The sequence below is a fragment of the Neodiprion pinetum genome, chromosome 5, assembly GCF_021155775.2.
Source record: "Neodiprion pinetum isolate iyNeoPine1 chromosome 5, iyNeoPine1.2, whole genome shotgun sequence".
In the NCBI taxonomy this organism is placed as follows: domain Eukaryota; kingdom Metazoa; phylum Arthropoda; class Insecta; order Hymenoptera; family Diprionidae; genus Neodiprion; species Neodiprion pinetum.
The window spans coordinates 15,813,813-15,835,869 of record NC_060236.1 but is presented as its reverse complement, the minus strand read 5'-3'; the positions used below and the strand labels follow the sequence as shown (position 1 = coordinate 15,835,869).

Here is a 22,057-nt window from a genome sequence, read left to right as displayed (position 1 = left end):
TTCATCATCTCCACAACATACAACACTTTCTCGAACCGCACAGAATTCCATCGACCATCGACAAAAGCTTCGAGTTCGATATCGCCCTCTCCCTCGATGTTACACTTGTAGCCGTTACCGAGTACGACCGAGCCACCAACACTAGAGATGTGCAATTACCGGTATTTTCAATTTATGTGACGTGACCGTCACAAATACCGTTTTGTGACGGTTAGTGACGTCACAAATTTTTTTTCAGTAGGTCTGTTGTGTAAATGACGGTCACAAGGTCGGTCACAATTGTTACCGTCAAATACAACTAGATAGACGTTCCGTGACGGTTTTTTTTTTTTTTTTTTTTAAATTAATTACTTACCTAATTGACAACAATTTCATTGTCGATGCTGTGTAGAGTTCAGAAATAGGAATGTTTGCTGATTCAATTAGAAAAAACAAATTAGTGTACAAATTAAATGAAATGTTTCATTAAAAAATATAATTTTTTGCATAAATAAATAGAATTTCAAGACTGGAATTGGCTCAATTTACTTACGATCGCATAAAAAAATTTAAATTATGTCAACTATTATTTTATTATTTAAAGATTCATTTTACATTACGACTTACATCTCATTAAAACATATAATTATTTTTTTTTTCTTTGGATATTTTCAATATCATTTGAATATTTTAATAATCTGTTTTCAATAAAAAAATAATTTTTATTATATTATTTACTTATAATATATCAATCTTTTTTTTAAATATATCAATTTTTACGATAAAATACTTAAATCCTGTGAGATCAGTAATATTAGCGACTAATTCATGACTAGTCAAGTTTTTTTATTATTAAATATTATTTAAGACACTTCTACCTCATTAATTGTTTCTATCTTGTCTCATTATCATCTGACGTTTCATCATAAGATTCATCATCATCATCATCTGCATCGCCTTGAATTTTTTTTGTTTTTTTATTATCCAAAATTCTGACATTGTGTGCAATGTAAGTGACTTTGCCAGCTCGTTCAACTGTCAAGCGATTCTTTTTTGAAGAATGTATCCACCCATGTGTACTAAAAGAACGTTCTGTAGCAGATGAAGTTGGTGGTAATCCTAGAATAGCAACACTTATCTTGCTGAGTTGAGTTTTACCACACCAAACTTGCCACCATTTTAAAGGAGAAATCACTGTAATGGCTTGTTTAATATGATCTTTACTCCAAATGCCATCATTGCCTACGTAGTCTGAATATTCAGCCATAACACGATTGTAATCGACATCTAATTTTTTAGATACTTTTGAGATTAAATCATAACCTTCAGCTTCTTGGTCAATAGTTAAGTTAGCCCCTTTATAGTTAGGATCCAATAAGTTAGCTGCGTAATGAATCGGTTTTAAAGCCATTACTCGTCTATTACGAAAATTCGTAAGAAAATTATTAATATCAGTTGAATTCAAAACTCTTAGATTTGAATTTTCCAATTCGTTAATAAAGTGTTGACTTAGCTCACCAAACGCTTCGGTTACTTGACTTATTTTAGGATCATCTCCTTCTAAATAAAAAATCCATTGCCCGATAGGTTTAATTAACTCATTGATTTTTGTCACTCGAATCCAGTACTCCTTATTAAGAATATTGTTCCTCGTCGCTATGCTCAAATATTTTTGAGCATCTGGCATAACAGCCAATAATTCTAAATTATTTTTATTTTTCAAAAGACTCTCCAAGCAGTGAAGCAAATAGCCGAACCTAGTTTTAATTGGTAGTTTTAAAGTACATTTCTCGTTGTTCGAGTTTTGATTTTGAGCTTGGACGAAGAGAGCGCTGAGAACATGACTTTTTTTAATTTCTTTAATAATAGAAGTTGAATTCTGCACGCATTCGCTGACCGAAGGTATATTAGCTATGTCTTTGACTAATAAGTTAAGAATGTGAGCAGTACAACCGTAAAATGAAATACTCTGTTCCTCATATTGCTCATCTAAAATTTCCCAAGTGCATCTCATGACTGGCTCATTGTCCGTGCAAATACCCATAATTTTTTGTGGACCAATTGCTTCAATTACTTCCATCATCTTTCTCGAACAATTAAAAGTCAAAGTTTTAAAGAATACGGGTGTTGGTGTTGTAACAATAAAATTCATAATGCACTCATTTCGTATGTTTGACCATGAATCACATTGCATACCGACAGTTCGAGCAGATATTATTTTTTCATCAACTTGACCTTTAACTTTTTCATAAGTAGAATCAAGTAAAATATTGGAAATTTTACGTCTTGGTGGCAATTTAAAAGATGGACGAATAGCATTAAAAAATTTTTGCCAATAAGTGTTTTCAGTTATACTGAATGGCGTACCTGATGAGTAAATAGCTAGTGCCAATAAATTATTGAGATTCTTTTCTTCTTTTTCAGTCATAGAATCATAAAATTTACTCATAGAATTGGACGAAAACTTGGGTGATTTAGGCGTACTTGAGATCTGATCAGAACGATTTGGATTCTCCGTCGAATCATCAGGAGTTGAAGGAATACTGCTACTATTAACATCAACTTCTTCGACCACGAAAGAGTTGTCTGTTGATCCATGGTCAGATGATTGATTTATTTCCTCTCTTGTGTTAGTAGCATACATGGAGTTTAATTGGTCAATCACCTTTTTTGGACAGGTCCTACATTCTTTGCGTAGATGTTTAGCCATTCTTGTGACGTTGATTGCGTACTTTTTATTACAATGATTACACTTGTATTGTTTCATCTTTTGGTTTGGTTGAAAATTAATTCCAGCAAAGTTTCGAATAATGATTTTTTTTAAATGAGCCCTCGTCATAATTCTGAAATTTTAAATAAATAAATTTATATAAATTATTTAAAGTAACCTAACTTTTAGGAAAAAAAAACGTCATCATTTGATTTATTGACAGAAACAGATTAGTAACTATGCTTGAAATTTAGAATAAATAGTATATTTTAAATCATAAACATACTTACACATTCAAGTGAATACAAAAAAAAATGATTAAATAATTAATAATCGAAACAGATTGACGATATGACCACGTGCATATTACTGAAATAGAAAAGGACAAATACACTCCAGGTCCGATGATTTCCCGCTAAAATACGTTATTGCTTGTAATTGAAATATATTCCGCTAGATGGCAGTCATTTGTGACTGTCTCGTCACAACTCTATCGGTCACAAAACCGTTTTGTGACGGTCGAAAGTGCGTAAAATTACTTGTCACGTGACCGGTGTACATCTCTAACCAACACCCGTGCGGAGATTTACGAACCACTCACGCCGATAAGTAAGATGACGAGAAGCCCCGCTGTCGCCAATCCAGGTTTCTGCCTTATCGAACTCGAGTAAGCGTCGCACTTGTTCGTCCGAGATACCGACGCGTCCATACGACGTCGTAAATCCACCATTTTTCACGTTTGCCACGAGCACAAACTTCTTTGTTTCATCTCCATCTTTGGCTTTTCCCGCACCACTGGTCTTCCGAGGGCAGTCACGTTGCAAATGGCCTTTTTCGTGACACTTAAAACACTTTATGTTTTTCAGGTCCTTCTTTGGTTTCGAGCTCTGCGTTTTTTTCTTCGTACCGCCGCTCTAGATCGCGGCCAATACCTCGACTGCGTCACCACTCGTCACGTGCCTTGATTCCTCGCGCACGAGTCGCTCTGTTAAGCTTTGAATCGTCTGTTTCGCACTGTCGATATTGTCCCACGCCGTCTGAAACCCGTTGTAACTCGGTGGCAAACCCGAAAGAATTTCTGCCATCACGGTGTCGTCGGGCACTACTGCACCGACATTCCTTAGTTGCAACGCCATATTTTTAATTTTCGCAACATGTTGCACCACCGTGTCACCCGATTCCATTTGATACGCGTGAAACTTGTTTAGCAAATGCAACTTGCTCGACGACGACGTTTGTTTGTACTGTCCAGACAACGCGTCTCACATTTCTTTCGCGGTTCCGCAAGTTATGAGAGAAATCAACTGCGACCTCTCGATCGACGTCGAGATCAACACTTGCGCTTTCGCATCTTTTTCTTCCCACGCGCTCTTTACCGCCGCTGTGGCCTCCGCCGCCGGCACGTCCGAACCGTCCACGACACTATGCACTTTCGCCGCTCGAAACACTGCCTTCATCTCAAATTTTCACGTTAGGAAATTCGAGCCATCGAGCTTCTCGACGCGTCTCACCGAAAAATCGTCCAACATTTTCGCCTAGCAACTCGACGAAAAATAACTGATTAATACACAATTCCTCTCGAAACGTCCTGGGCCCATAACCTGTTGGGATATTTCGGATGAGAAGGAAAAGATTTCCGTATTAATTAGTTGACGATAATGTTTGGATGAAACTCGATAATAAACTTTATTGATACATAAGCAAACGAAGTGGTTACTCGCTCTCCTTCGCCGGAAGACTAAAACGCTCTACGAACATCCGTGCACACCAGCGCTCCTCTCGTCAACCACACACACTGCACCTCCCTTACAGCGCACGCAGGCGTGGGAGATACGAGTTTGATAAACTCACTTTCTCAACATCAGCCTTATCGAAGATCAGTGGAAATCCTTTCGTATTACCCACGAAAAGATAGCGGAGAACTGTATGCCGGAATTTCTCTGGTCGCCTTACGTCGTGTACGACACCTACGACTCGGCGTCGGACACCTACTCAAATACGAAGAAACTCCTTTCGGAATTGAAGGTCAGGGTAAACCGGAACTCGGCACCTGATAACCTCACGTCTCAAGGCTCCCTTCCTCGAATTCCTCTTCCAACTTTCTCCGATAAGTATTCGGAATGGAAATCATTTTCTGATCTTTTCCTCAGTTTGGTTGGCAACCGCGAGGACATCAGCAAGGTAGAGAAGCTTGTCCGTCTCAAGACCGCGCTCAAGGATGAGGCTGCGAGTCTTCTGTCCAACGTATCGGTGGCTGAGGACAATTACGCTCCAGCCTGGCGGACATTGATCGAGCGGTATGAGAATCGCAGACTTCTGGCGAGTTCTCATCTAAATAGACTCCTCGGGCTCACATCTTTGCCTTGAAAATCGGCTCAAGGACTTCTTGCGCTCGTATCGACGACCAAGGAAGTGCTCGATGCGCTCAAGGCGCTAGGACTCCCAGTTGTGCACTGGGATTGTATCGTTGTCCATGTACTCACGCGAATTCTCGACTCTAATACAAGAGAAGCGTGGGAAGTACGACTCGGATCAAGGCTCGAGGTTCCTTCACTTACGGAATTTCTCGAGTTTATCGCGGCTCGGGCCCGGGCCCTTGAGAACTTCGAACGGGAGACGGCTTCATCGAAGACTCCCGCGAACGCAACGAAACGAACGAGTTATACGCACACGGCCTCGGGAACGGTCCAAGGTGACAACGACAAGGCGCAACCGTCATCGAATAAATATACGTGCTTATGCTGTAACGGCAAGCACTATATCACGACTTGCGCTCGTTTTCTCTCGATGACCCCTGCTGACAGACGAAGTTTGGTGGAGAAAAGTAGGCTCTGCTATAACTGCCTCGGCCTCCACGGAGCAAACTCGTGTCGTTCGGTAAAACGGTGCCAGAAATGTGAGGGAAAAAATCATTGCCTCATTCATCAAGGGTCTCCAGGGGATCGGACGAAGGCGGCTCCGGCCACAACGATGGCGGCGGCAACATCGGACCAACCCGCGACATCCGGTAAGCAGGACTAACCACCAGGGGATAGACGTTCTCCTCTCGGTCGGCGGATTAACTCTATTCGGGTACAGGAAGAACTTACAAGGATATTCTTCCAAAACAGATGTGAAGGAGGGAAGTCTCAAGGTCTCGGAAACCCCTCCCCCTCCTCAACTATTAAGGACATCGAACTACGGGCAGCGAGCGTTCAGCAACAAGGACGCTGCGCAATCCTCCCTCAACTCGGAAGATTCCCCACAAGCAGTTTTACTGGCGACTGCTCGTGCAACGGCTTTCAACGACGATCAAGGACTTTCACAGGCGGTCAGACTACTGATCGATCCCTGTTCTGAACTCTCGTTCATCTCAGAGCGGGTGGTGAATGATCTTCGCTTACAACGGAAAGCAACGGCTGTTTCAATCATCGGCATCGGAGGATTCAACACGGGTCCAACAAGGGGAGTAGTTTCTCTGAGAATCCAGTCGTTGTTAACTGACGACTCGGTTACAATTTACGCCTACATTCTCAAGTGACTCACCACCATCCTACCATCATTTTCATCGGAAACCATCAAACGCGATCTTTTCAACAATTTACCCCTTTCGGACTCAAAATTTCTTTATCAAGGACCAATCGACGCATTAATCGGAGCGGACGCTTACGGCAAAATCATCGAGCCTCAAATCGTCAAGTCGGATTCACACGGTCTTATCGCACAGCAAACAAAACTCGGTTGGGTTATCTCCGGCCCGGTGGACGCAACAGTTCGTCACGTACGAGCATCACATTCAGCTGTGCGAAGCGGCGGCTCGGAGGATGAAGACCTCAGCCAGATATTACAACGGTATTGGATTCAGGAAGAAATCCCATCGACAGCAGGAGCGGAAACAAATCCGGACGATTTGATATGCGAGCAACATTTCAAGGACACTCACTCAAGGGAGTCCACCGGTCGTTATATCGTTCGGTTACCATTCAAGGAATCAACCTCGTTGCTCGGAGAGAGTAAGCCGACGGCTCTACGTTGCCTTCGACGAGTAGCAAAGCGGTTGTCGACGGACGCGTCATATCGGCAGCTGTACACGGAGTTCATCAAGGAACATGAATCTTTGGGCCACATGGAAACGGTCTCTGACCACTCGGAAACATCGGCGGCGATATATCTCCCCCATCTTGGCGTCCTCAAGGAAGATCGCGTCACGACTAAACTCCGAGTTGTATTCAACGGATCGTGCCGAACCTCTTCAGGCGTATCTATTAACGAGATACTTCATGCGGGCGGCAAACTGCAGGTTGACGCTTCGGATGTCTTGATTTGGTTACGGCGATCGCGCTGGATCTTCGGGACGGATATCGTAAAGATGTTCCGTCAGATCAAGGTACATCAGGACGACTGGGATTACCAGCGTATATTGTGGTTTGACGAGGACGAAAACTTCGTAACATTTCGGTTGACTACGGTTACGTACGGGATGACGTGCGCTCCATGGCTTTCCCTCCGGGTTCTTCACCAACTGACGGAGGACGAAGGACATCGGTTCCCCCTGGCGGTACCATCCCTAACTCAGGGTCGTTATGTCGACGATATCTTCGGCGGTTCAGACACAAGGGACGACATCAAGGCGGTAATCCTCGACCTTATCGGAATATGCAACGCGGAGGGCTTTCCATTGCAAAAATGGAACTCAAATTGTCCGAAAATTCTCAACGAGTTGGGTCTTCAGCCTAGCCCCGACGCCACGATTCAATTTGACGATAAGGCTGTAAGCGTGCTCGGCATGTGCTGGCATCCTGCCTCAGATAGTCTTCGCTTCAAGGCTAAGGTATTTGCCTCACCTACCTTTACAAAACGGTCGGTGTTATCGGAGATATCTCAAGTTTACGATCCCCTCGGGTGCATTTCTCCGGTAATTATTCGAGCGAAGATCCTTATACAGGAACTGTGGCTCCTCAAGGTCGGCTGGGATGATCCACTTCCATCGGACGTTGTCACAAGGTGGCTCGAGTTCCGCACGGAACTCGCACAGTTAAACAATATTATTATCCCTCGCTGCTTACAGATCACTTCCTTGGACACGGTTTTCCATTTGCACGGGTTCTCGGACGCATCGGTAGCCGCGATGAGTGCCGTAGTATACATCAGGACGGAACATCAAGGACAACCCACGACGGTTTCACTGGTCTGCGCCAAGACGAAGGTCAAGCCGATCAAGAAACCCGTCATCGCGCGGCTAGAGCTCACGGCTGCACTGATGCTCTCTAAATTGATGGCCTACGCCCAACGAATGTTGGGAGTAGAGACGATACAACTCTACTGCTGGACGGACTCATCGGTTACTCTCGCATGGGTCTTCAGCCATCCCTCGAGGTGGAAGGAGTTTGTGCGGAATCGGGTAGCAAAAATTCAAGAAATCATCCCTCAAGGACAGTGGCGTCACGTAGGTGGGAAAGAAAATTCGGCGGATTGCGCCTCAAGGGGTATCTCGCCCTCGGACCTGGAGAATCACCCCCTTTGGTGGACGGGCCCGTCATGGTTGGTCGAGCAACCATCGTTTTGGTCAACATTCTCGGGTGACGTCACTGCGGAGGAGGCGCCGGAGACTCAAACAAACCCTCCACGTCACTCCGCCCTCTCAGCGCACACTATCAAGGCATCGGTTTGGGATCTTCTCGAGCGGTACTCGAGACTCTCAAAGTTGCTCCAAGTAACAGCAACGGTGAAACGCGCTATCAGGCAGCTACGTCGGGAGAAAATTTACGAAACCTCAGTTCTCGATACACAAGAACTCGAGGAAGCTCGAATATTCTGGATCAAGGCCATACAAAACCAATTCTACGGGGGAGTTATTAAGACGCTTCAGGACGGCCTCAACGTACCAACATCGGATCCAATTTCTCGACTAACGCCTTTCGTGGATCAACAAGGAATTCTGCGGATTGGTGGGAGATTAAAATTCTCGAACCTCTCGGACAAAGAAAAACAACCGGCAATACTTCCCCGGACATCAAGGTTCACAGACCTTGTCGTCGAGGACGCGCACAAGCGGGCTCTTCACGGCGGAACCCAACTTACTCTCGCGTGTACACGTGAGAGATATTGGATAATCGGCGGACGCCCGTCGGTACGCGCTCGCATATACAAATGCGTAGTGTGTGCACGGCAACACGAATTACGAGCGCGCCAATTGATGGCACAGCTTCCGGCCTCAAGGATTACACCGTCTCGTCCTTTTTTCCATTCGGGTGTAGACTACGCCGGGCCGTTCACAATCAAAACGTGGCGAGGAAGAGCGGCGAAATCACACAAAGGGTACATCGCGGTTTTTGTGTGCTTTTCTACTTCGGCGGCACATCTGGAACTCGTTACGGATTATACGTCGGAGGCTTTCGTCGCTGCTTATAAACGGTTCACGGATCGACGCGGAATCTGTGCGACACTTCAAAGCGACAGAGGTACAACATTCGTAGGAGCGGATAAACAACTTTGGAGACTCTTCGAGCAAGCCTCAGCAGAGAGCAACCATCTATCGGCTTCCCTCGCATCCCACAGTACAAAATGGATCTTCAACCCAGCGGCGGCTCCTCATTTCGGCGGAAAATGGGAAGCTACAGTCAAATCGGTAAAGCACCACTTCAAACGGATTATCGGGGACTCGAACCTTACTTATGAGGAATTTACAACCCTCCTGGTCCAGATCGAGGCCATTTTAAACTCTCTGCCTCTCTGCCCTATATCGGACGGCTCAGAGGACCTTGCGGCTCTCACTCCTGGTCATTTTCTGATCGGAGAGTCGCTCATCACGGTTCCGCAGCCAGACTGTAGCTCGGACAATATCAATCGGTTGACAAGGCGTCAACTTATCCAATCAAGGATTCAACTCTTCTGGAAAAGATGGTCTCGAGAATGTATATAACGCTTCCAAGCCATCTCCGAGTGGCGGCATCCATCTACGGAGATTAAGACCGGATCGGTGGTCCTGATAACGGATGAACGGTTTCCGCCATCTCAATGGCCTTTGGCTCGAGTCACTCGAGTCTTTCCGGGTTCAGATGGCCTCGTCAGAGTCGTCGAACTTTGCACGACTACAACAACGCTTACGCGGCCGGTCACCAAGCTCAGTATTTTACCAATCGATTCCTCTGATACTTTATCACAGTCGTGATAAAGTGCGGGCGGAATGTTACGGGTTGGAACTATTAATTCGAGTAATATTCAATTTAAACAGCGAAACATTTGGCTCGGTAGCAATACTGTCATTACGGCGGTTATTCTTTTCGGTTTCCCCCTCTTAGTCTAGTATGACCGGCTTCTTGACGACTCGGCCATACTAGAACAGTCCTTACGAGGAAACCAAACAAGGCTGTCACGCACTTCGGTATTTTTTTTCCAACCGATTATTACCGGCTTTCCTCGGAATACATCCTCGTTATAATTCACGGTTTTCTAATCTATGATTAATTTGTTCGGGTACTTCCGTTCTGTGTTTTTTTTGTACTAATTTATTTTCTGTGCGGAAAAAGAGGAAAGCAATCAAGGAAACCTCAATCATCGGTTCGGTACTCGTGCCATTTTCTTTCCCGATTGTGAGAAACACCCGACAGACCAAGTCCCCTCGAAAGAAAACCTACGTTTCCTCATACTCCTCAAGGATATACGCAACACCCTGACTTTTCCCTGCTGTAAGAAATTCCCTGACTTTTCCCGGTTTTCCAGGTTTTCCCGGTGCGTACGAACTCTGAATCACGTAAGACAACGTAACTGTATCCGGCTATTCTTCAGTTTCAAACAGAGAATTACGATTGACAGCATACATTTTTAATTGCGCTAATATAATTAAAATTAAAAAAAAAAATCTTATATCTAGTTTTTAATTAAAAAATTAAAAGTAATTTTTACTCTCTTATTCTCTACGCAGGGAATGGACGGTCGGAAAAAAATAAGTATCAAAGGGCAAAACTGGTTGAAACTGATATCAATCACTGTTGACTGTGAAATTTTTATTCGTAGAAAGGTGATTCTGAGGTTTGACGAACGTTGGTGGGATATCTTCAGTCAGCGATTATTATCCATTGTGGAAATGCATACATTGTATGTCATGACAACGTGTCGCAAGCTGATGCGCCCGCGGGCCTGAATTCCGTGGGTGGGATGAATTAAGCCTGCTGCAGCGGCTGATGATGAGCTCACAAGAACCTTGCTGATATTCTAAGACTCCAAAAGTGATGACAGTAAATTGAGCAATGCGGTCGATTTGTTGTTGACTGAATTATATAATTTCAATTTTTTACAAATTTTAGGCTATAATATTTTGTCTTGCTACACCTGTTTCCACGATCACGTATTTAGATATCTAAACTCCTGGAACTTAAGTCTTTCGAGATATTAAAAAAATTTTAAATTGCATTACTTTAAGTCGAGGTTTAGTAATACGCGGAGTGCACGTTTCTGATGATTCTTAGATTTTTTGCATAGATCTGCAAACCAAAACATATCGGTGGTAATAGCTAGCGTTGATAATTTTTCTCAAAGTTAAGCAAAGAATCGTTGCACGCAGAAGACTCTAAGCTTTCGAAAGATTTTGCAACCGGCTTCTACTTTTTCAGATACATATGTATCAAATTCCAAAGCCACGTGAGTAGTAGTACAGCAAGGCCGGTTCTGAGTACAAACACCTTCTTTACCGACCGAGCCGCTCCGCGCAGCCCACCGAGGCGCTCCGCGCAGCCCAGACTCAAACCCTTTTCCGCTCCGCGTAGCCCAGACTCAAACCCTTTTCCGCGATGACGTCACAGTCTGCCGTACCGAAGGTCAAAACCGTGCAACCTTACCGACAGTTGTATCGGTCGAAAGTCAAAATCCCGCGATGACGTCACAGTCTGCCGTACCGAAGGTCTGTAGTGCTCGCCTGCCGACGGTAGAGGGCGCAACGAGGGGCGAGAACTTTTTTACCGTCCGCATTCTTTTCCCACGATATGACTGCTGATGTGTAACATTAACCACTCCGAATTCCTTTCCCACGGTAGGACTGCTGATGTGTAATATCAACCACCCCACATTCCTTTCCCACCTTATCAGCCCCGTGACATTCCAAAATTAATAGTTCCGAGAATTGTTTGTCCCAAATTCAACGTCGCACCGAAATCCTTTGACCGCGTGCCGCTCACCGTCAAGTCGAAACTTGTCGAACGCATTGTTTTGTCTAAAATCCTTTGACCGCATGCCGCTCACCGTCGAAACTCGTCGGACGATTCCGAGAATTGTTTTTCACTTACTCGGATGTCGGTTTGATATCCAAGGTCGACCGATAGTCGCGGTACATTCAAAGTCATGGATCTGCGGTGTTGGGTTACCATCGCTGTTGGAATGCCAAAAGGTGCGCGCGCATCCGTACAGCTGCCCTATAAAAAGGACGCTCATCACAGCAAACGATCATTACGTCACAACCTGTCAAGTATACGTGAGGAAAAAGCTCAAGATGGAATCCGCGAAGTGTTTGAGATTGATCGATATTATGGAATCGGCGTTCAAGATTTTATCGGAAAAATCGTCACCGGCAGAGATTGCAAAATGGATTCGATTCGGAACCCAAAATATCAGGCTTTTGAATAAAATCTTACGCAACAACGCCTCAACGATCGGGGAGAAGACAAGAATTTTGACTACAATTGGAATTCTGAAATCGTCGACAGTCAAATTTCAACAATTGCAAAAAGTGGGTAACGGATTGCGAAGCCGACGAAGAAGCGATCGAGTATGGTGGGAGGATTTGGAATCAGCTTTCGAGAGGAGAATTCGAACTGGATCCATCGTCAATTTGAAGCATAAAGATGTGGAGAGATTTCTAGAAGACGCAAAGGTACTAGCTGTGACGAGGCTGAAAAACGCTCTGAAGAAAGACAGGAGCTTGAAAGCCAACGTTATCCTGGCTTGCAAAGTTGAACTCAGAAAAGATGATCGCACGGTGGAAGAGATCAAATTTTTTAATACGAGAAATGAAATCATCCTCCAGACAACGGATATCAACGAATGGTTCACCGAAAACGCGACGGAGCGTTTGTTGAAAAAGGTGGAAGATTTCCAGGAAAAGGATTCAGGCTGGTCGCTGACTGAAATAATCAATTTGACTGTGAATATCAACAAGTACGTACCACTACGAGGCGGTGTCTTCACATACACACCACTACCCAAAGATATTCAAGATAAGAAGGCTGTCGTCAACATCCGTAACAGCGACTCGTATTGCTTTCTCTGGTCGGTCACCGCAGCTCTGTTCCCAGCCGACAACAACAATCCCAGCAAAATTACTTCGTATCCACATTTCAGCTCAGTGCTACAATACGGCGATATAAAGTTTCCTATGTCTCTAGACAAAAACACCATTTCAAAATTTGAGAAGCTTAACGACCTTTCAATTAACGTTTATGGTATAGACCAAGGTGATCGGAAAAAAAGTGAAATAGTACCGATTCACCTGAGTCAGAATGAGTCTGATAAACCTGTGATTCATCTTTTGGCGATAGAAACTGAAATCACTGACGATGACGATGATGATGTCGATATGGAAAATTATGAAAAAAATAGAATCTTTCATTTTACTTGTATTCGAAATCTGTCTCGATTAACAAGTTCTCAAATTTCCAAACGCTCACATCAGACGTGGTTGTGCGATAGGTGTCTGTCTCATTTTAATTTCGAAAGATGTTTGTTGAAGCACCGAGCTGATTGCATGAATTTAAACAAAACCAAAGTTATTCTACCTACAGATGAGGAAAAAATACTCAATCAGACTCATTCTGACTCAGGTGAATCGGTACTATTTCACTTTTTTTCCGATCACCTTGGTCTATACCATAAACGTTAATTGAAAGGTCGTTAAGCTTCTCAAATTTTGAAATGGTGTTTTTGTCTAGAGACATAGGAAACTTTATATCGCCGTATTGTAGCACTGAGCTGAAATGTGGATACGAAGTAATTTTGCTGGGATTGTTGTTGTCGGCTGGGAACAGAGCTGCGGTGACCGACCAGAGGAAGCAATACGAGTCGCTGTTACGGATGTTGACGACAGCCTTCTTATCTTGAATATCTTTGGGTAGTGGTGTGTATGTGAAGACACCGCCTCGTAGTGGTACGTACTTGTTGATATTCACAGTCAAATTGATTATTTCAGTCAGCGACCAGCCTGAATCCTTTTCCTGGAAATCTTCCACCTTTTTCAACAAACGCTCCGTCGCGTTTTCGGTGAACCATTCGTTGATATCCGTTGTCTGGAGGATGATTTCATTTCTCGTATTAAAAAATTTGATCTCTTCCACCGTGCGATCATCTTTTCTGAGTTCAACTTTGCAAGCCAGGATAACGTTGGCTTTCAAGCTCCTGTCTTTCTTCAGAGCGTTTTTCAGCCTCGTCACAGCTAGTACCTTTGCGTCTTCTAGAAATCTCTCCACATCTTTATGCTTCAAATTGACGATGGATCCAGTTCGAATTCTCCTCTCGAAAGCTGATTCCAAATCCTCCCACCATACTCGATCGCTTCTTCGTCGGCTTCGCAATCCGTTACCCACTTTTTGCAATTGTTGAAATTTGACTGTCGACGATTTCAGAATTCCAATTGTAGTCAAAATTCTTGTCTTCTCCCCGATCGTTGAGGCGTTGTTGCGTAAGATTTTATTCAAAAGCCTGATATTTTGGGTTCCGAATCGAATCCATTTTGCAATCTCTGCCGGTGACGATTTTTCCGATAAAATCTTGAACGCCGATTCCATAATATCGATCAATCTCAAACACTTCGCGGATTCCATCTTGAGCTTTTTCCTCACGTATACTTGACAGGTTGTGACGTAATGATCGTTTGCTGTGATGAGCGTCCTTTTTATAGGGCAGCTGTACGGATGCGCGCGCACCTTTTGGCATTCCAACAGCGATGGTAACCCAACACCGCAGATCCATGACTTTGAATGTACCGCGACTATCGGTCGACCTTGGATATCAAACCGACATCCGAGTAAGTGAAAAACAATTCTCGGAATCGTCCGACGAGTTTCGACGGTGAGCGGCATGCGGTCAAAGGATTTTAGACAAAACAATGCGTTCGACAAGTTTCGACTTGACGGTGAGCGGCACGCGGTCAAGGGATTTCGGTGCGACGTTGAATTTGGGACAAACAATTCTCGGAACTATTAATTTTGGAATGTCACGGGGCTGATAAGGTGGGAAAGGAATGTGGGGTGGTTGATATTACACATCAGCAGTCCTACCGTGGGAAAGGAATTCGGAGTGGTTAATGTTACACATCAGCAGTCATATCGTGGGAAAAGAATGCGGACGGTAAAAAAGTTCTCGCCCCTCGTTGCGCCCTCTACCGTCGGCAGGCGAGCACTACAGACCTTCGGTACGGCAGACTGTGACGTCATCGCGGGATTTTGACTTTCGACCGATACAACTGTCGGTAAGGTTGCACGGTTTTGACCTTCGGTACGGCAGACTGTGACGTCATCGCGGAAAAGGGTTTGAGTCTGGGCTACGCGGAGCGGAAAAGGGTTTGAGTCTGGGCTGCGCGGAGCGCCTCGGTGGGCTGCGCGGAGCGGTTCGGTCGGTAAAGAAGGTGTTTGTACTCAGAACCGGCCTTGCTGTACTACTCACGTGCCTGTACTTTTTGAGCTGGCGCATTTTTCACTTAACAATAATTAAAATCTATTACGTGGGACTTATAACACTAAATATTCAGAAAAAATATTTTTTTATGATATGGATGATTACGGTTTGTGATAAAGTGATCTGTATGTTCAATTGTAAATACGTGCAAATGGAATCTCAGGTTATCTTCTTGCTATACTACTTTTGATTACCGTTTTCGGTACTCATTTTATTGTAGGTGGCTACAAACCACATGTCTTTTCTTTAACAGCCTCTTCAACTTTATCAACTGCACCTTTCGGACACGTAACAACCTAGTTAATTCTCACCTCTCGAACTTAAACTGTAGCAACTAATGCAACTACGACCAAGGGTGGAGGAGTAGAAAATGAATACATAAATTAGAACTTGATTTTGCTGTATTTAAGGTGCCATAGAAATCAAACTATCAAAAGAGTTGTGGAAGCAGAGTAACTACTCTGACAATACTCACATCACGACTGACCTCGTAATTCATCAGCTCATTCTTACACCTCTATGACACACTCACACACATACATGCATACATTATACAAAGCATGATATTGCTTGTAACATAAACAAATGTGCAACAGTGCAAGGTATAATTATGTAGCAGATTAAAACTATGAGTACCTTTTGATAACGGTAGTACGTACAGCCGACAGGATAAAAATTGACTTCATGGATAATGTTGCGTTGGAAACAGTATCTAATAATCTGAAAACTATCGGATGATTTCTCTCGAAAATCAGTTATTGACAAATAGCCGTTGATTTTTCAATAATGTTATTTATATAATTCTGAACATAACACAACTTGCCCTGTGAAAGTCAGATTTTTCCCGTCCTTTTTAGTACATTGAGACACTATGAATTGACAATGATTACTATTTAGCATTTCAACAATTAAGAAGAAAAATATGGTCTCATAAGTACGTCAATATTATGCCAGAGGTAAAAATTTTTTTGAGCCATTTTTCGCTACACTTCCAAAAAGTTGTATGACTGAATGACAATGTTCACAGCTTATCAAAATATAAAATAAATCTACAAGAATATTATTTTTCATTCCAGTAAATTTGTAACGAACCTCATGATGGATTCATTTTCATTATTCATTTTCATATGTATTCAAGAACTTGCGTAATTTTTCTTAATTAAAACCCAATTACCGCTTCCAAATTTTTGAAAAACTAAAATAAGCCTTAAGGGGGGAAGTCCATGTAAGATTTTCAAAAAATCGATTTTTTTTTTCGTCAGTCTGAAAATATAGTATGTTGAGCGTGTATTGACGAGAGGAAAAAAAATCTCGAATATTGAAGTTATAGCTAATATAATGGAGCGGGCCGGAGTGCGTATTGTAAAGTAGCGAGCCAGTAATAATTCCGGAGTCCCAACGACTTGTGTTGATGTAGAAAAATGATACTAAAACATTATGTTACCACCAATCACAAATAATTACATAAATAATAACATAAATAATTGTAACACTTATTGTGCAGTTCTTAGTTACCTAAATCAACAACAATTTCGGTTTCGATGATCAAAAATACTGACTTAATAAATTTGACAACACGTACAACAATATACAATATACACTGCGGAGCATTCATTATAATATTAGTGAATGTCCCGAACGCCTGTAGCCCAGTCAATTCTCCGTCCGAAGCGAGGGCTCCGCGGTGCCACTATTAGCTTCCCCTCCCGCAGAGACCCGTTCAGCGTGTCTCTTGTATTGTTTCCGCGGATAAGTTCAAGCAACGAAGATCGAGTCACAGAAGCGTACGGCTTATGGGCCGCTTGAAGCAAAACTTTCCGCGACTTGACTTACATGTCACTTGACTACCAGTATCAAGAAGTGCATGTATTTTAATCTCCAAAACAGTAACTAAGAAATGTGGACATTTTGGTACAGTTAATTTTGAATTTTTTTAGACATATTTTTCAGTACCAGTTACATCATAAGATAGGTCTGTAATACAATCAAAAGGGCCACGACACGTTATTGGACCTCGATTCAACGCGCCGATAGTCAGTTTAAATTTTGTCGTTGGTTATTACTATTGTTATTATTATGATTCGTTGTTTGTAAATGATATCCATTCGACCTTTGATTTTGTCCAAAGTAAGTAGGTGGCGGATAACTTGTGTTGGGTAAACAAACACTAACAGCTGTTGCTACAGTATTTTAAAAATTTGGATTGGTAGATACCCCGTTATGTTGACTAATCTGTTGATATTTCGGTTGTGCGTTAATATGACCTGGTTTATTGATTTTGCTGGTATTATACGAATTGTTGCTATAAGACTGTGAATTTCGAGGTTTTTCACATTCTTTATCTTCATAAGTTAAATCCAGCTGAGCTAACGCGGCTTCAACTCTATTATTATCGGAAAAATCAGTTACAACTAACGATTCCCTCACTTCAATCAGCAGTTGTTGAATAATACTGTAATTTATTTCGTAATCCGACAATTTGGGTTCAAAATACTGAGCTTCTTGAGTTTGTTTTAAAAAATATGTTGCAAATTATTTTCACTCCCTTTGAATTTATGCATCTACCAACGATTTTTTCCCCTGATTCTTATAGCTACTGAAAAACTTCTTCCAAAAATGCAGTTTTAAGACATTCGTAATCATTAAACCTACTTTTTTTTCCATCAAACCAAATTTTAGCTCTACCATTTAATGCACCATGAATAACTAATATTTTTTGTTCAGCCGGTACGTGTTTCACATCGAAATATCTTTCTAAATCATTTAAAAATTCTCTAGGATTTGTGTTATCCTCTACAGAAAATTTAGGTAGTTTTATCTCTATTTCAAATGATTGCAATTGGTTTATCAAACCTGCTACTAACCTTCCTTCAATATTTTGATTTTGTTGAATTGGTTCTACTGACGACAATCTTTCTACCAATTCACGTTGTTTATCATTTTCCTCCGTCAGACGTCGAATTTTTGCCATCAGTGCATCCTGATGCTGCTTATCACGCAAAGACTTATTGTTAGCCAATTCTTGTCGTTCTCGTCTCAATTTATTCAAATCATCACCTCCTTCACCTCCAGTCGCATTGTCTTCACGGTCTGAATTTGAATTTGTCCAACCAGGCGCCATGTTTTTATATTGAATATTTCGGCCGCTACGTGCAGTTTTTGGTCTAGAAACTGGAGTTCGTTTTACTCTACCCATGCAATTAATTTAAAATTCTTAATTCTATCTTAACCTCTTAATCATTCACACTTTTTGCTGGCTTTCGAGCCTTCGCGTTGGGCGCCAATTGTAAGACTATTTGAAAATTAAAAATTAGGCGAAATCAATATTAAAACTCTTCTATAATGTATAAATAGTAGAGTGAAATTTTAATTTATTTGTAAGTATAATAAAACCTGAGCCGTCATTAGGTTTAAAATTCATTCATTCATCCATTCCACAATTGATTCATTCCATGTGTATATTGTTTAAAATAGTGTATATTGTTAAAACTGGTGGATGTTGTTGAAATTATAAATAATTGTCAATAACTGTCTTTCGTCGAGGCACTATATTTTTTGATTTCACTTTTATTGTTTCTTCGTTTTATATCGTCTCTCTTTAAAATTTGGCTTGGTTTTTGGAGTGTATAATTATTAATTTGAAATGTTTGTCCTCGTAGTTTAGATTTACCTTATTATTGTCAGTTTGTCGATTTTCGATCGGTTACGATTTCGATTCAGAGAGGGGAACCTCCGCACCTCCTTCCTCCTGGAGAGACGTAGACCAAGCAACCTTTCTTCTGAAATTTGTGACTAAGTGCCGCACTCCCTGGGTCTAACCTCATCTGCTCGTGCCGTGTTCATTGCCCGGTCATATTTGAATCATTACAATATGTATTATAATTGATTACTGTAGTTATTCATCTGGAGTACAATAGCAATTGTTCATGAGACATAGTTGCTATTTGCTTAACATTATTAAGATCGCGCTGCTACGAATATTCTTAGGTGTTTGTGTTATAAGTATCTTAACAGATTTAGGGTATTTAACAATTTGATAATTCGTAGTTTTAGAGCAGGTTTACATGTGTGATTTCGTATATAATTCTCTCCTGTAATTATTAATTCTTATATTGATATAAATCAGCTTGGAAGCTACTAGAACGTTGTTCTTATGTTTGTTGGTTGCCTGTTACTGGGCGTTGCCACATATGCATCTTTGGGTTTATTGCGACTTGATTTACCTTCAATCGTTTCGTCGTCAAGTTTCCTAATGTGTTCTCTAGATAGAGCTCTGTATGGCTCCACATTGGAGATCTGCATTGCCTTCAAAACGCTGCGCGTGTTGCCTACAATACGCCATTACGGAGGAAAGTATAATTTATGCTGGATAATTGGTATTCACGGTTTTGAAGCTGTTATAGTCTCTGGTTTTATGGATTATTGCAGCAGTGCTATCTTTATATTATATTGGTTATACATTTATCTATGGTTTTACACTCTTCTATACTCCAGGCTATATGGTATAGCGTAAGTTGCTTATAGTGTAGCTCTCAGCTCCGAATGCACAAATAGCATTGTCGAGTGTTATATTATAATTGGATATAATGGTGTTAGTTAATTATGGTGTTAATATGATAATGGTATATAATAACGTATAATAATATTATAGCTCTTCGTAGTGCGAAAATCTCGTAACATGGTTTTTAAGCTTTGGTTAGTGAATTTCATAGTTATTTCTATTAGGGATATTCCAAATAGTTATACAGTTGTTTCAGTACCTTATGGTTACAAGATTCTCGTACTTCGAGTTTGGTTAGTTGATAAAGGTGACATGCAATAATAATAGTCGATAAAACATACGGACGTTCCAGTCGGATGTTACAAGGGACAAGGATTCCTTGTTCCTCATTTCACGTTTCATAGACCTTCCTCGACAGAACAAGGAGCCTTATTGGCCTCCTTCTTTCAAGGCAGATCTCGAGCTTCCTTGAGGAAACCTTCGGCACTGCGATTGGCTGTTTCGTTTCATGTAGCCAACGCTTGCGCTTGCGCTTGGCGTCTATGCACCTATGATCCGTATGACGCAGAGATCACAGCCAGTCTACAGGTTAACCTCTTTGAGGTTATACACTCTCATCAACCGATGCAACCTGACAATGAGAGCAGTTTAAGTTAGATTTAAATATAGCCGAGTGGCGCTTCGATCAGCAGTTTTACCAACATAAGCAATTGCATATCCCTAAACATGTCTTCCTTCTGGAAGGGAGAGCCAAGTTGTGACTATGAAACGAGGATGCCTCTGAGATTCAAGGAAGACTTCATCAAGGCGTCCTTTATCCTTGAGATAAGGAGAGACTATGAATACGGTTAATACACTTTAATAGCGTTTTCCACTGGTTGCACTGAGTGCGCACTGGCTCAAACAGGGGGCACTTGTTCCGTGCATGCGTCACCCAGCATCGGGACAAACCTTCTGAATGGAACACGCCGTAAAACGTATAAAGGCAGACTAGATCATAATTTCTCCTAAATCAGAAATAATGTAACGTTACTTGACCGACTGCGCGACTGTCAGTTTTCCAAGCAAGTGATAAAGAAGCCAATTGAACAAACGCAACAGTAATTTTTTGTTTATAAATAAATGTCACAAATGTTAGGCACGAGCATACAAGGGCAAAAAAATTGACAATTCCACTGAAAAGATAAAAATGAATAAGTAGCAACTTGTCCCAATCTCTTGAAATACAGGGTGGGGCATTTAAAGTGTGACAGAGCAATATCACTCAAACTGTTGATGATACTGAAAAAAGTTTCACATGAAAGTTATATTGTTTGAAAAAGCCGATCCTGGACCATCCTATTATTTTTTCGGTGGAGGCGCTGAAGCTACGTCAAGGTCAACTCCACTTTTTTAAATGGAACCATGTATTTTTTTTCCACGATATTATTACTGACTTTAAGACAAATTCAGCGACCTATAACACAAGAACATTGTAGGCACGCGAAGTATGAAAATAGTCGAAAAATCGGAACACATCAGAATAATCAGTTTCAAAGGATCCACTAACCTTGGGTTGAGGTACCTACAGAAGATGCTCGAAGTGATGACCCTCGACTTGTCAACATTTGTCAATTCGCTGATGAAAAGACGGTCGAACTGCAGCCAACATTTTTAGTGTAATTTCGGCACATGCTTGGCGTATTCTTTCTTTTATGTTGTCAGGCGTAGTAGGTACTGAATTATTAAAATTGAAAATTCGCTTGAAAATCTATCTCAAAAGTATTCACGAGACTCCTACCTTCAAACTAATTATTTCGATTCAATTTGATTTTTCGACTATTTTCGTACTTCGCGTGCCTACAATGACCTTGTGCTGTAGGTCGCTGAATTTGTCTTAAAGTCAGTAATAATGTCGTTGAAAAAAAAATACATAGTTCCATTTAAAAAAGTGGAGTTGACCTTGACGTAGCTTCAGCGCCTCCACCGAAAAAGTAATAGGATGGTTCAGGATGTCGGCCTTTTCAAACAATATAACTTTTATATGAACTTTTTTTCAGTATCATCAACAGTTTGAGTGCTATTGCTCTGTCACACTTTGAATGCCCCACCCTGTATACCTAGCAGTTAACATCTAAAAGCTGAAAAAATATGTATCCATACTTCAATATCGGACATGCTGTGGATTATTCCTATGAAATTTAAAATTTTGGTAAACTCTCCTCTATTTTTCGTCTCCAGCAAGTCAT

The 22,057-nt window shown here is 41.7% G+C and overlaps 2 protein-coding genes across 2 annotated transcripts; both read left to right on the top strand.

The window, feature by feature from the left end:
- Positions 1 to 4,615: 4,615 nt before the first annotated feature.
- LOC124218505 (uncharacterized) lies at positions 4,616 to 5,056 on the top strand. Its single transcript, XM_046625025.1, has one exon. It carries the CDS (start codon positions 4,616 to 4,618, stop codon positions 5,054 to 5,056), a length of 441 nt encoding a protein of 146 aa, XP_046480981.1.
- Positions 5,057 to 5,659: 603 nt separating this feature from the next.
- Positions 5,660 to 9,839, top strand: LOC124218504 (uncharacterized). The gene is made up of 4 exons (XM_046625024.1): positions 5,660 to 5,696; positions 5,800 to 6,123; positions 6,304 to 9,495; positions 9,601 to 9,839. Exons 1-4 carry the CDS (start codon positions 5,660 to 5,662, stop codon positions 9,837 to 9,839), a joined length of 3,792 nt encoding a protein of 1,263 aa, XP_046480980.1.
- The last annotated feature ends 12,218 nt before the right edge of the window (positions 9,840 to 22,057 follow it).